Raw genomic sequence first — 14,173 nt, 5'->3', positions numbered from 1 at the left:
CTACCAACCAATCAATCAACCAACTAGTCAACCAACCAATGAACTCATCCCAGAGACAAAGATTGGAGGGTGCTTCCATCTGGTAATACTGTATTTAGTGTAGAGCTCACCTCTGTGAAGACAGTCCCTGGTGCCGTAGGAAATCAGCCTTGAGCGTCTAGGCTTAGGGGAGGCTGGGGAAAGGTCGCCACTGGAGAAGGAAGGGGTTCGGGGCAGCTCAGGATCCAGGGCCATCAATTCTCATGGAAAGATCTGGCTTTTTTAAAACATCAGATCTACAGGTTTGTCCTCAGTTTGTCTTTATTTTTTCTTTTTAAAAATCAGCTCTAGCAAGATATAGAACATTCCCATCACCCTAGAAAGCTTCCTTGTGTCCCTGTACTCAGACAACCACTGATTTGATTTCTATCACTATAGCCTAGTTTTGTCTATCCTAGAACTTTATATAAATTGTCCTTTTTCCTTTGACTTTGCTCATGTAATTTTTTCCCATGTAGAAATAAAAGAATTATTGTAGGTTTTATGTGTTCTTAAAAAATATTTAGATCTTTGATCCATCTGACATTTGCTTTGGTGTATTGTGTGAAAGGCACAGATCTAATTTCATTTCTTTTTCCTCAGAGAGCTACACAGTTGTCTCAACATCATTTATTGATAAATCTTTTTTTCTCACTAGTCTGAATGTCGCCTTTATCATATATTAAATTCCCGCATGTGTTTGGGTCTATTTTTGGACACTCCCTTCTGTTCTTTGGATTTGCCTGCACGTGTATTAATACAATACTGTTTTAATTATGGCTACTTTATTCTTAAAATGGCTCATATTTTAGGATTTTCTGCTCTGTCTCTTCGATGGGTTATTTATTACTTGTCTACTGCTGCATAACAAATTACTCTAAAACTCAGCAGCTTGAAAATGTGTTGTCTCACGGTGTCTGAGAGTCAGGAGTCCAAGAGCAGGGAAGCTGGGTGGTCCTGGCTTGGAATTTCTCATGAGGTGGTGGTTAAGTTGTCAGCTGGGCTGCAGTTGTCTCAAGACTTGCCTGGAGCTGAGAGATTTTTTTCCAAGCTCTGTCACACAGTTGAGTGAGCAGGCCTTAGGTTCCTCGCTGGCTGCTGACTGGAGGATCCGGCTCCTGGCTGCGCAGGTCTTGCCATCAGGGTGCTCCCAACATGGCAGCCAGGAGAGATGGGAGAGAGCCCAAGACAGAACACGCAGGATTTTTATTAAATATAACCTAATCTCAGAAGTGACAGACCATTACCTCTGCCAACTCTGGTCTGATGTGTGGGTGTGGGTGCCTGCTGGCAGGGGTCACGGCCTGATTAGAGGCTGGCCACGCCAGTTCCCATCATGGCTCTCTTCTCTTCTGGGAGCTCTCATATGCTTTATGCTTCTACCTACGACCGATAATTCCCAAATCACTCTCCTTACTGTTATCTTTCTCTCCTGAGCTCTAGAACTGTTTATCTGGGTATCTCCTCTGAAGTATCCCGTGGTGAGCTCACTGTGGCTTTTCCCATTATTTCCTCAGAGCCTGCTTCCCTTTTGACATGACATTGCACTGATTTGATTCCCCCATTAGACAGTAAGCTTATTTTCATGTATTTATTTATATTTGTAAGCTTACTGAAGGAAGGGACTATGCCTTCATTATTATTGTGTTTGTAGGACTTGATCCAGTGCCTGGCATGAAGTAGGTGCTCATAGAATATTTGGGTCCAGATGACAACCTGGGTGGTACATGCTCACCTGGAGCTCTAAGCCATTAGTCCTGGATGGTGCCAGAGGCCTGACTTGGGGGGAGGAGCTGCTCAGTGACTGTGGGACTGAGGCTTGTGGTCTCCTTCTGGTGCTGGTGGGAAGTCTTTGCAGCCTTGGATCCAGCTCTGCCTCCCCAGCCAGCCGAGCCTGTAGCTGCTGTCCTTCCTCCCCCCAGCCCACGACCACAGTGTGGGCTCTGGAGCCTGCTTGAGTTGGGGGCTGGAGACCCACAGGTCCATCTGTTTCCATTGTGGGAGAGCATCTCTGGGGATAGTCAGCCTGCCAGGCACGGGTCCTTAGTACCGTGCGGCATTCTGTAGCACAATACTCACACGGCAAGTCCTGCCCTCCCCTCCCGCTTCCTTTTCAGCTGTGGGTGAGGCCTCTTCTCACACCCTTTCCCCCACCTTTCTGAATTCTGACATGAGTTCCAGGAATCTTTCAGTTTTTCAGATAGAATCAGCAGTGCCTGAAACCCAGCCTGCCGCTCACTTAAATCCTCACACTCAGCTGCAGACTCCACGAGAGAGGGGCTCCTCACTGTGCTCCGGAAAGACAGTGCACAGCCAGGTAAGGGACGGAGTGGCCCAGGCCAAGACTGCTTCACTGCCTCCCTGCCTCCCTGCTTCACTTTGGGGTCAATGGCAGCTGGAACCACCCATCTTTACTCCTTACTATGTGCCGGCGTTTCTCTCCCTGGCTCTATGTTTGCAGCCCGGTCTTTATTTCTTCTTTGATTCTCATAGCAAAGCTCTTGGGGGCTATGGGAGCTCTTGCAACCAGCCAAGTCAGTTGCTCATTGTACCAAGGTACAGACACAGGCCAGAGAGGGAACAGACTTGCCCCAGGTCACACAGCTTCTGCTGACATCTCCTTAATCTCTCTCTTTTCTGATTTTCAGTGCTTCTAACTCTTCCATGTCTCTCATTCTCTCTCCCCTAATCTTTGTTTTCTTTCCTTTTCCTTTTCCCTTCTCTTCTCTCTTTGGGCCCTGTGCCCAAAGAGAATGCCATGTACCTCCAATATGGGACTAGGTCGAGGTATGTCCATTTGGCTCCTCTGCCCCCATATCTGAATTGGGGTATCTGAATTGCTCAGCTTGGAAAGGGGTATCAGAGTGGGCAGTGCCAGGCTCAGGGACCATGCTAAGCTCCCAGGACCTGTGGGCAATTCCGCTCCAGCTGGCCCAGCCGACTGCTTCAAGGTGGAGCTTGAGTGAGTGGGGGAGGGTGAGGTGGAGGCCTTGAAAGCTGCTTACTGTCCCCATCCCCAAAAAAGAGGCGCTTTGCACGGGAAGAGGAAGCAAAGGAAACAGAAGAGGACCAACCTCATTTCTGTAGGTTGATTACCTGAAACAGGTCAGAGCTGCTTTGCCTTGCAAGAGGTCAGCTTTCTTGCAAACCACCCTGAGGCAAGTTCAGACAAACTAGGCTTGGTGAGAACTGCTGCAGGCTAGAAAGGGGACAGTCACAGACTTGAGAAGGGAACACTTCTCAGAGGTGCTATAACTCTGGCCTTCCAGCAGGGGGTGTCCTGTTCCGACAAAAGGTCAGTCCTCTTTTTCCTGCTGCCCTCCCAGACAAGGAGACCAGATTCCTCTCACTCGGAAAGAGGGTTAATCTGTGCTTGCAGCTGTGGGGTGGGTTGGGGGAGAGGAGTCCCCCAGGAGGGCATAACAGGGTTTAGAATCTGGTGTCTTGTTTCGGAAAGGTAGACCAATCAGGAACGGACCCCCCCATCCCCTGGAAATGTAAGACTGTAAATATGACCTTGCAGGAAGGAGAGAGCCCTGCGAGCCAGTCAGAGAGAGAGAGAGAGAGAGAGAGAGAGAGAGAGAGAGAGAGAGAGAGAGAGAGAGAGAGAGAATAGTGAAAGCAGCTGGGAGGAAAAAAGGAGGAGGCCCAGCACCTGTGAAGAGTGTTTGTGCAAGTAACATATCACAAGAGACACAAATTGGAAACCAAGGCTTTCCTCCCAAAGCAGAACTTTTGGTCACCTTCATTATGACACTGAGTACAGACTAATATTTAATCTAAATTTTGTCCACAATTCCTGAGCAGCACCCATTCACTTATAGTTTATAGCTCCCGACCCCTAACTCCAGGGAACTGGGTTATGCAAGGGTTGCTAAGGAACGAAGGGAGATGCAGTAGGTAAGGCAGGGGTTGCTTAGTAACCAGGAGTCCCTCGGTGATGGAGTGGCCAGAGCAGGTCTGGAACTGATGAAGGTCTGTAGACAGTCATCTAACGACACAGCCTCCTGAAAGTTCACATCTGTCAGCCCCTTGCCCCAGAGCTGCCAAAGCCTGCTTCGCTGCATCTTCCTGGCACTGTCCCACATGAAAAGCATATCCCCAAGTCCCTGACTGCCCTCGCCAACCCCTTGCTCCAACCTCTCCTCACTTCCCTCAGCAGGAGGCTGAGGAGATTCCTAGAAAAGTAGGGGAGGGCAAGCCTACTGGGGGAGGCAGGAGCCTCTGGGCCAACACTGTATGGAGCTGGGGAATTTGGGGAGTGGGGAAAGAGGGTCTCCTGGACAAACATCTCTGGCATCTTTCCAGTCCATGGTGAAATGCCTTCATACCTGAGTCTCCCATGCCAGATCCTCATCCTGCCTTCACACCTGCGCATATCTGCAGGGGCACAGCATTCCCCTCTGTGGGGCTCCTGAAGGAACATGTCTGCACACTGCAGCCAGGCTGGGGCTGCTTTGACTGGCCCAGCTCCATGCACCTTCCTTTGGAGAACTTCACTTTAGCTTGGGCCTGGCGGAGCCATTTAGAGCCCAAGTAGGCTTTCTCAGGCGTGAGTCCCCATCCTCTGCTTGCCAAGCTCATAGCATTCCTGCTGTCTCCGAAACACCCTGGACGTGCACCCGCCCCTCAGTCTGTCCCCCTAGACAGGAGTATCTATCCTGCTGCTGCCCCTATCAAAACTCTCCTCAAGCTCGCAGGTCCTGTTTATTTGCAGCTCCCCTAGCCATGGCTTTCCCAGCCCCATGGGCATTTGACTGACCTTGGTGAGCACCCCGGGTGTTTCATGCCCTGGGCAGGGCTCTGGGCCCAAGAAGGGGAAGTGAAGCCTGCCCTGAAGGGGCTTATGCTGGTTTTGGCGGCCTCCTCATTCCTGACCCTCCGCTTCCTGGTTAGGATTCTCTCTGGAAACCGTTTGTAAACTGAATGTTTATAATCAGAAAGCTTGCTGTTTAAAACAAAGTCCCTTGCACAGAGTATCTCTGAGAAAGTATTTGAGACACTGGCAAAATTGCTTCTGAGAAGGTAATTGGGAGATTTAATTTTTGTACTACTTTTGACCTGCTTGAATTTTAAAATTTACCAGGAGCAGGTAATCTTTACTTTCAAACCTTTCATTGTGAAATATAACACATACATTAAAATGTATATATATGTATATATATATACATATATAATGTATACATTATATATGTATATATAAAAATCTCCATGAATACCACGTAACCATCACTTGCTCATAAAACGACACTGCCAGCACCCCAGAAGCTCTTCAGTTTCCCCCCCTCTAATCATAACCCCCTTCCCCCCCAGAAATACTCACACACCTGACTTTTATGGTAATCATTGCCTGCATTTCTCTGTAACTTTATTACCCCTTTGCATTCTTAAACAACATAGAGTTCTTTTGTCTGTTTTTGAAACTCATAGAATCACATACTATGTATTCTTTGATGCCTGGCTTCTTTCATTCAACTATAACTTTTTAAGATTCATTTACCTTGTTCAGTGTAGGTTCAGTTCACTAATGTTTATTATTCTATAGTATTCCACTATATAAATGCAACACACTTTATCCATTACACCATTATTGGGCATGTGGACTTGTTTCTAGTTTGGAGCATACTATGACAAAGAATGCTGCTGTGAACACGTGTGTACTGTCTCTTGGTGCACATATGACCTTCCTTCTGCAGGCTGTGAGGTCTCTGCAGAGTCAGGACTCTGTATTTTCACTTCCCCACACAATGCCAAACTGCTTTGGATGGCATAAATGGTTGTACTTATTCTCCATTCAGCAGTGAATGAGAGTTTCTGTTGATTTTACTTTTCACTTAGAAGCAGTTAATTAAAGTTGATAACCGGTGTAATTATTTGTGGGTGCCTGGCATCCTCACTTGACTGGGGAGCTCCATGGTGGGGGTCCAGGGCTGGTCTGTGGTTCACCAAGGTGTCCTGGCATCTCCTGCCCAGCGCCTGACACATTGCAGGTGCTCAGTGCTTGTTTATGGAATGAATGAAAAAATAAGCCTTGTCTACTGAATGTTGGGTCTCGCATTTTTAATTTGTGAGTAATTTCCCCAGTTTTATAATTGGGATGTTTTCATGGATTGGTTTCCTGACCTGAGGCTCAGATGTTCAAAATTCACCCTGACAGCCTGACGCTCTGCCACTCTCTCCTGCTGGCCTTGTCCGTCTGGGGAGGGAGGGGGATAGATTACCTTCATGCTCACTGATGGCATCAGTGATAAGTGAAATTGATCCTTTCTCCCAGGGCTGATTCAGCAGGAAGCCGCTTAGGCACCGCCATGCTCCGAGCAGCAGCCTGGGGCCGCTGGGGCCTGTTTCATCCCTGCACTGGGCTCTCGGTGAGGATGACCAGCAGTGGGATAGCTGAGAAGGGTGTCCTGGCCAACCAGGTAGCCGTGATCACCGGGTCCACTAACGGGTGAGTGCCCTGATTGCCCCATGGCCCTGACCCGTCAATGGGACCTGGGCTTCCACACGACTCAGTGCTGTAGAGCAAGACCCAGTCTACTTTGTTGATTTCCAGGGCTGGGTAGAGGAAGAATAGTGGCGGGGCTGAGGCTGACCTCTGCATTGTTGCCTACAGGATCGGCTTGGCCATCGCCCGGCGCCTGGCCCAGGACGGGGCCCACGTGGTGGTCAGCAGCCGGAAGCAGCAGAACGTGGACCGGGCCGTTGCCATGCTGCAGGGGGAGGGGCTGAGTGTGACGGGCACCGTGTGCCACGTCGGGAAGGCAGAGGACCGGGAGCGGCTGGTGGCCACGGTGAGGGTGGAAGGACACAGACAGAACTTGCAGAACGTTTCCTTCACTGCTCAACCCTGGGAGGGGCAGGGACAAGGATGGGGATGTGGTGTCTAGGACACATCCTGAGACCATGACTGCTGCCAGGCTGATAGAGGAAACCTCACTGTTCCCAAGGGCCCTCTGGAAAGTAGCCTGTTCATGAGAGAACATCCATCCCTACCCTACACCTGGGAGAACCATGGTTGAGGAGGAGTCTAAGGGGATGGGGAAGCCCCCAGAGGGATTGCTGGAGGAGATCTTCCTCCCCGTGGGCCAGCCAGGACACTTTCCTTCACGAGAGTTTGGTTTCCACAGAAGCCTTGTAACCATTCCTGGCTGAGGCGGCATCTGACCTGCAAGCTTTGCCTGAATGCCCTACGCACCGGGGCTGCTCTGGGAGGATGAGGCCTCCTCAGGCCATCTCCCCACTCACCCAAGCCCCTCTCCCTGCAGGCCCTGGAGCACTCTGGGAGTGTCGACTTCCTGGTATGCAATGCAGGCGTCAACCCTCTGGTGGGGAGCACTCTGGGGGCCAGTGAGCAGGTCTGGGACAAGGTGAGTGGCCACCCCAGGGAGGCGGCTGAGGGGAAATGGTAGCCCTGCGCTAGGCTCAAGCACGCCCATCCCCACTAAGACTGTCACCTCCCCTCCAGACGTGACTGTGGAGGCAAGCCCAGGACGGAAGGCCTGCCCACTTGTTCCCTAGAATGTGTCCTGATGCTACTTTCCAGCTTGTTGGTTTTTAGATCTGGCTCCTACATTCTTTCTGCTTTTTTTTTTTCTCTTCCCCTCTCTTTTGCATTTATTCATTCAGCAATATTCATTCAGCAAATATTTGCTGCTCTGTGCCAGGCACAGCTGTGAACATACAGTAAGAGTCTCTCTATAAGAGTCAAGAATTTCTATTTTTTACACCCTTTTGTGGGGGCATATATTGGTAGTTGTGCTCCTCTTTGGGGACCTGGACCTGCTGCTGAGACTCTACCTTCCCTAGATTAGGGCTCCTCACTGTGCCTTGGGTGAACCTGCTGTCAGGGCCAGATCCAGCCATCAGCATTCCACGGGCTCAGACACGCCAGCCCTCTGCAGTCCACTTGGCGATTCTACCATCTTGTCCACAAGAGTCCAGGAGAGATCTTGTAAAATGCCTTGAAGTCCATCTTGGGGCTTCGTTGTCCTCCTATGACTTCCGTTCCTTCCCATGTTTTGTTCCGTATTCGCTCTGATAGTCTTTTTCATTCTGCTGTCGTTAGCATTCTCCCCTCTGCCCTAAGCACTGGCCAAAGTGTTTCCTGCCCCCCAGTCTCAGTGCATCCTGCCCTCCCCAGCTTCTGGGCTCTCATTTGCCGGAGTCGTCTCCAGGCCGCCCTCCTTCCTGCCTGCCCTTGGCTGGGTGCCCTTCGCTCCATCCTCGGAGATGACCTGAAATGTGAGCTCCCTGCATCCACTGCTCAGCAGCCTCCCCAGGCTCTTTAGCTACCCTCTTAATGCCTCCAAAGCATCATCTGTGATTTTATAGCTGAGATTTTATTGCCGACAGTCTCCTAACCCCCCTGAGTCATTTTCCTTTTAAGTGTCTCGGTTCATGGGATCATGACTCTTTTTCTCGAAACTGTTTGCAATCTTCCCTCCTGAGGCTGGGGGCACACGCTGACAACTCGACCTCACTTTCTCCAATGCCCCCCTGTTCTCCAAGGACTCCGCATTCAGTGAGCAATTCTGCACCGCTGGGCAGAAATCCTTGATGGCTTGTGCCCCAATCACATCTGTCACCACCTTGGAGGTGAAATTGTCACAAAATGAGTTTAGAATTTACTAGATGGTCTGCTTTTAGCTGAACGCAATTTTCAGTAGGTGTCCTGTGAGGAGAATTCCTTACCACTCATGTTACTCTTGGGCAAGTTTTGAGGCCTTCCCCAGGTGGATGTCCATTCTCTCCAGCTGGTTGGGAAATCTCTAATTTACCACCACAACCATCTCCTCCACCTTCTTCCTTATCCATGCACCTTCTTTCAGGCTCAAAGAGTGTCCTGTACTCAGGACTTCTTGGCACGTAGAAATGCTATCCCTTCTTTTCTAATGGAGTAGTTTCCTTCAGCAAGGGAGGGAGTCTCGCCTTTCCCTCGGCTCAGGTTTGGTTCCTGAGTCTCAGAGGGGTCTTGTCTCAGCCCATCACTCAGCCTGATGCACATGAAGCTTTGGACAGACAACCTGTAGGTCGGTGGGGCTCTATTTTGGCCAGGAAGCCCTTAGGGCTAGCCTAACCCTCAATTCCTTCTTATTGGTGACCTCATGGTGGCCCCTGCTTCAGACATCTGAGCCACTTCTTGATGTCATGAGGGTCATTCCCAACACTGGTAACCTGCCATCAAATGGGCTGTAGCACACAGTTGAACCCTTCCCTTTGCCCTCATCCAAGGTACTGAGTGGGCATGGGATGAAGGAGTGGGAGAAACAGTTGACAGTCCTGTTTGGTAAGAGATATGTAGCCTCATTCCCTAGAGACGCAGGACACAGTGGATTTCTATCAAGACAGTGTCCCACGGGAGGGGTCCCTGGTGCCCCGTGAGTCCTGCCTGGCACTCTGCCCTAGCTCCTGGGCTCAGTCTCTGCGTCTTTCCTTGCCAGCTCCTTTCTTACTTCTCCCCTATCCCCATGCCCACCAGACAGAGTGTCGAGATCAGTGTGGCTGAGCCCAGATCCAGACTTTAGTCTTGGGCAGCAGAGGCACCTCACTCCCAGAATGGCAGTTCTCTGTTGTGTCTCCCTCTTTGTACTGGCTGTGGAAGAGCTCAGAGCCAAGCCTGCAATAAACTGGTGTGTGTGTGTGGGGGGGGGGCTCACAGCCCACGTTTTTGTGAACAAATAATAGAATAGTGCTCAGTCCTTACCACGCGCTGTGAACTGTGGGCACCAAAATCACTCTTGCTTTTCCTTATTTTTCAACACCTACCTTTCCTATTCTCATTTCTTCACACATAATACATGTTTGACTTGCTTTATCCTGATGCATTGTGAGTATGCCTTAAATTCTACTGGGACGAGGCAAGAGCATAAACAAGTGAAAGCAGAGAGAGACAAAGGTGACTCTTCTAGAAATCTCCCTTGCTTACAGCACCTGCTCCCCCTCCGTCTGCTCTACCTTTAGTCTTTTTCCAGAGGCCTCTACTTACAGCTTCTTTCTGCACAAGCAAAGCACAGACTGATTTCTTTAAAAGGTCTGGATATTTCCTTCCTTTCTCCCTGTCCTGAACAATTCACATTTTCAGGGCTCTGCTCACAGGCCTGTCACTTAGCCTGCCTGCCTATGAAGCCGTTAGCAATTTGGAAACACCTTTTGCCCCAGTCAGAAGGAGGATTAGTTCTCAAGGTGCACACATTTGAGTCTGCTGCATGAATTCTAGGACTCCATGCATCTTAGGAGAAGAGGCCCTGGGTTGACCATGTCTCTCCTCCCTCCCTGGTGCCTCTGCTTTGGTTTCAGATCCTGGGCGTGAATGTGAAGGCCCCAGCCCTGCTGCTGAGCCTGCTGCTGCCCCACATGGAGAACAGGTGCCACAGCGTGGGGGTGGGGACTGTGGGAGTTGGGGGGCCTGGGATACAGGCGTAGAGCTGGGCACAGACAGAGGGGTGGAGACAGAAGGAGTCTCTCTGGGTGCTTCACATCCCCCCATCTCCCTCTGTGTTGCCTCACACTTTGTGTGGCTACTGTTTCTAATTCCGGTGGCTGCTGGAGGAGGGTGATGTTCCAGAGGCCCACGCGTGCTCTCCTTGGCCTTGACATCACCAGGTTTGGGCCAAGGGTGTGCTTTAGCTCCTTAAGCTTGTGGCCTGGTCATTGTCACCTCCCCTACTCTGGTCTCACCATCTTAAAGCCATAATGCAGTTTGCCCCATAGGAAGAAGCCCATCCCAGACTCCTCCTCATTTCCTGCACCTTGGTCTCCAGGGACCCTGCCTCTGTTCCACATCCTGCAAATCTAACTGTGCTCCTTACAGACATACCCCTTAGGGACTGGCTGGGGGCTGTCTCAGGCAGAAGGAAGGTTCCTGACCATCACTTCTGTCTCCTCTGCCCATCTCCTCCTTAGAGGCTTCCCACCAAGGGGCATCCACCACTAGCCCCTAGTGTCTCTTCACCAAGTCCACCCTCCCCTCTTCTTCATGAACCCAGCTAGAAAGGAAGGGCAGTGTAAAGGTTATGAGCATGGACATCCTATTTATGAGAAATAGGGCTGCAACCACAGCTCTGCCACTTAGTGGCTGCTACCAAACCTCTCTGAGCCTCAGTTTCCTTAGCTGTGAAATGGGGATAATAGGACCTGTGTTGCTGTTGTGAGGGTTGCAGTATTTAACAGCTGCGTTGCAGCACCTCCATTGGTAGTAAGCTGTTAGCGTCATCTCTCCTCTGCATCTGTCTGTCGCCTCTCAGGAGGGGTGCTGTCATCCTGGTCTCTTCCATTGCAGCTTATATGCCACAGGTGGTAAGTGCTTGGTCCTTGTGTTCCCAGGTGGTCAGGGGCAACTGTGCTGTGTTCCCCAGAGCCCCACAGGGACATTGCCCATGACAGAGCCCCACCTTACTTCTGATGCCCTGGGCTGAGTTTGTCCCCATGTGGCTGCTGTGTCCCTCATATCCAGCTCCTCTTCTCAGACATGGCTGGGGAGAGTGCTTCTGGGCTCTGGGATTGGACAGAGGGGCCCCCTGCAGGTGAGAAACCTATCTCATGCTTCCACCCACACCCACATCCAGTCACTGTCTCCATCCCTTCCCAGGAACTGGGTGCCTACAACGTAAGCAAAACAGCCCTGCTGGGTCTCACTAGGACGCTGGCATTGGAGCTGGCCCCCAGGGACATCCGGGTGAACTGCTTGGTTCCAGGATTTATCGATACTGACTTCAGCAAAGTGGTGAGGACTGGGGTGTGTCCCCCCTCCCTAGTGACTAAGGGATGAAGAGGTGACTGGGGCTTCAGGTCAGCATGCTTATGGCTGAGGTCCTTACTGTCTTCTGACAGTAAGGTCCAGTCATGGTCAGTCCACCCATGGTCAGTCCACCCACCAGTCAGCCATGGTCCAGTCCACCCACCCCGAGAAGATGCTGCTTCTCCTGAGAAGGGCAAACCTGTCCTGGGTGTTCTGCCAGGTGGTCACCTTGGGGCTCTGCCCCAATCTCTTTATTTTAGAAGCACTGACCCTTTCATCTCTTCCCTTTGCCCAGTTATGCAAGAACAAGGCTTTCTTCAAAAACTTGAAGGAAAACGTGGGGCTGCAGAGGCAAGTGGGGTTTGCAGCTTTGGTGGTCTGAGTACAGCTGGGGAGGGTGGCTGTGTCTGTCTCAAAAGCAGGCCCCTCTTTGTATACTGGCCATTCTTTCTGCTAATGTCTGGGGTCCACATGGCCTTGGAGGTGCAAGTAGCCGCCTGTGTCCACCCTCCCCACTGCCATGGAACCTACTCCCACTTGTGGCCTGTGAGCCCCAGAGCAGCAGAACCAGAGTATAAGAAGACTGACGCTGTGCCCTCTCCCACCCAGGATTGGGCAGCCTGAGGACTGTGCAGGACTCGTGTCCTTCCTGTGCTCTCCAGATGCCAGCTACATCACTGGGGAGAACATCACGGTGTCCGGCTTCTCCTGTCGTCTCTGAGTGGGTGGGGATGGCAGTGCAGTTGTGGCTCTGGGCCCAGAAGCTTGGAGATCATTTGGGTGTGGAGTCAGAGTCTGTAGCTCTGCCTGACTAGCAATCTGGGGGCTTGCTTGTGCTAGGCTTGAGAAAGAAGAAAAACCCTTCAGTGATTGCATCTTCAGGACTCCTCGGCATGACTATTATAGATTCAGCTGATCCAAGCAGCGTGTGGGGCTCTCGGTGTGGGCTGCGGAGCTTAAGGATTTTATGGGCCTGGTGCTTTGAAGGAACCTTAAGGGAAAGGAGAAGAGGCTCAGGCACCTGAAAGATTCTAGCTCCTTCTCTCTGTAATTTGTGCCTTAAACATTTCTTTCCTAAAATAAACTCAAATTTATCCTCAAGTCTGGAAGTTTCTGTCAAGGGTCGGACCAATGGGCAGCATGGCTCTCCGGCCACTTTGCAGCTCAGAGCTGTCGCAAACCGTCGTGGTGGGGCGCGAGTGTGCTGCTTTACGGCAGGCTTTGTGCGTGCTCTGTCCTCTGAGCTGGGCCTGCTGGAGGCTGAACGAGGCTCTGGGGGAAGTGGTGGAATGTGCTGGCTTCTTTTGGGGGTTCTCTAGGCTCGTACTTCTTAATTTTTTTTTTTTTTTCTGAGCCACACAGGTCTTTGAGAACTTGAAGAAAAAATAGTTACAGCAAATCTTTTGTATAATTCCAGGGAGAAGTGAGTAGTCAGTGCTGAAGTTCCTTTCCCGGGATAGGCCATGGTGCAGCTCCTTTAGAAAAGGCCTTGTTAATTGTCCTGAGTCACATTCGGGGCCACCGTTCTTCTGTGTGTCCATGTCCAACGCCCAGTTGAGAAACAGTGGCCTTCGAGTCATCCATGTCCTGTGGAGACCTTTCTTGTCATCTGCCTGTTTTGTCCTGACTAGTGCAGAGGGAGGAACTGAGACAAGGCTTCCGACGTGACTACTGGCCTTTGTCTCACTGAAGCCCCTCACCAGCGCCTCCCCTCCAGACCTCCCGAGAATGGGTCCTCGTGAGAATAATTCCATTACTAGACCATTTATTGCCCCTGCTATGAGCTAGGCATTGTGCCAGCCACGCTGGAGAATACAAATATAAATTAGATCTAACCTCTCTCAAGTTCCTTCCATGTGGTGGGAAAACAGCAGGTAAAACACTCATCGATAAATGAGGCAGAATGTATTCATTTACGCCATACATTTATTGAGTACCATACATTTATTGAGTACCTCTCCATACCAGGCACTGTTCCAGGAATTTGGGGAATAGCAGTGAACAAAACAAAGATATTTGCGCTGCAGAGCTTACATTCTAGTGGGGAGAGACTATACTAAATAACAAACATATTTAAAAATATATGGTGTGTCAGTAGATACAGAAGAAAAAAGATAAAGGGTGTGGTGGGGTCTTGGGGGCTTTGGGGGGTTGCACTCAACCTATGACTCTTGCCCTCTTCCTCTGTTGAAAAACATTTCCTGGGCCCAAGCTGCCCAGAGCCCTGTGGGGTGAGGAGCACCCCTGGCTGGGAGGGGAGTTGGGCAGAGAAGGGCCTTTGTGCTCTGACCCGGCTCCTCTGTGTTGCTGTGCCCTTTAGGCTGCCCTCAAGGCCTCACGCGTGGACAGAGCACTGGGTCTCAAGGCCTGATGGGTTTGGGTGAGGATGACAGCTGGGACCGTTTGAGCCACCCTATT

General features: G+C 50.8%; 1 protein-coding gene across 1 annotated transcript; it reads left to right on the top strand.

Annotated features, from left to right (window-relative positions):
* Positions 1–2,225: 2,225 nt before the first annotated feature.
* LOC105866625 (dehydrogenase/reductase SDR family member 2, mitochondrial) lies at positions 2,226–12,848 on the top strand. Its single transcript, XM_012756080.2, has 9 exons — positions 2,226–2,335; positions 6,293–6,466; positions 6,632–6,809; positions 7,284–7,385; positions 10,315–10,382; positions 11,262–11,313; positions 11,606–11,740; positions 12,051–12,106; positions 12,365–12,848. Exons 2-9 carry the CDS (start codon positions 6,327–6,329, stop codon positions 12,474–12,476), a joined length of 843 nt encoding a protein of 280 aa, XP_012611534.2. The 5' UTR covers positions 2,226–2,335; positions 6,293–6,326; the 3' UTR covers positions 12,477–12,848.
* Positions 12,849–14,173: the final 1,325 nt, after the last annotated feature.

Source organism: Microcebus murinus, chromosome 6 (assembly GCF_040939455.1).
Source record: "Microcebus murinus isolate Inina chromosome 6, M.murinus_Inina_mat1.0, whole genome shotgun sequence".
In the NCBI taxonomy this organism is placed as follows: domain Eukaryota; kingdom Metazoa; phylum Chordata; class Mammalia; order Primates; family Cheirogaleidae; genus Microcebus; species Microcebus murinus.
This window is presented reverse-complemented; position numbering and strand designations above follow the sequence as displayed.

Bases quoted from the DNA above. Each gene is read 5' to 3' on its own strand.
- LOC105866625 (XM_012756080.2), top strand. From the start codon at position 6,327: ATGCTCCGAGCAGCAGCCTGGGGCCGCTGGGGCCTGTTTCATCCCTGC. The intron at 6,810-7,283 runs GTGAGGGTGGAA...CTCTCCCTGCAG, and splicing joins GGGAGCGGCTGGTGGCCACG to GCCCTGGAGCACTCTGGGAG. The intron at 11,314-11,605 runs GTAAGTGCTTGG...ATCCCTTCCCAG, and splicing joins CAGCTTATATGCCACAGGTG to GAACTGGGTGCCTACAACGT.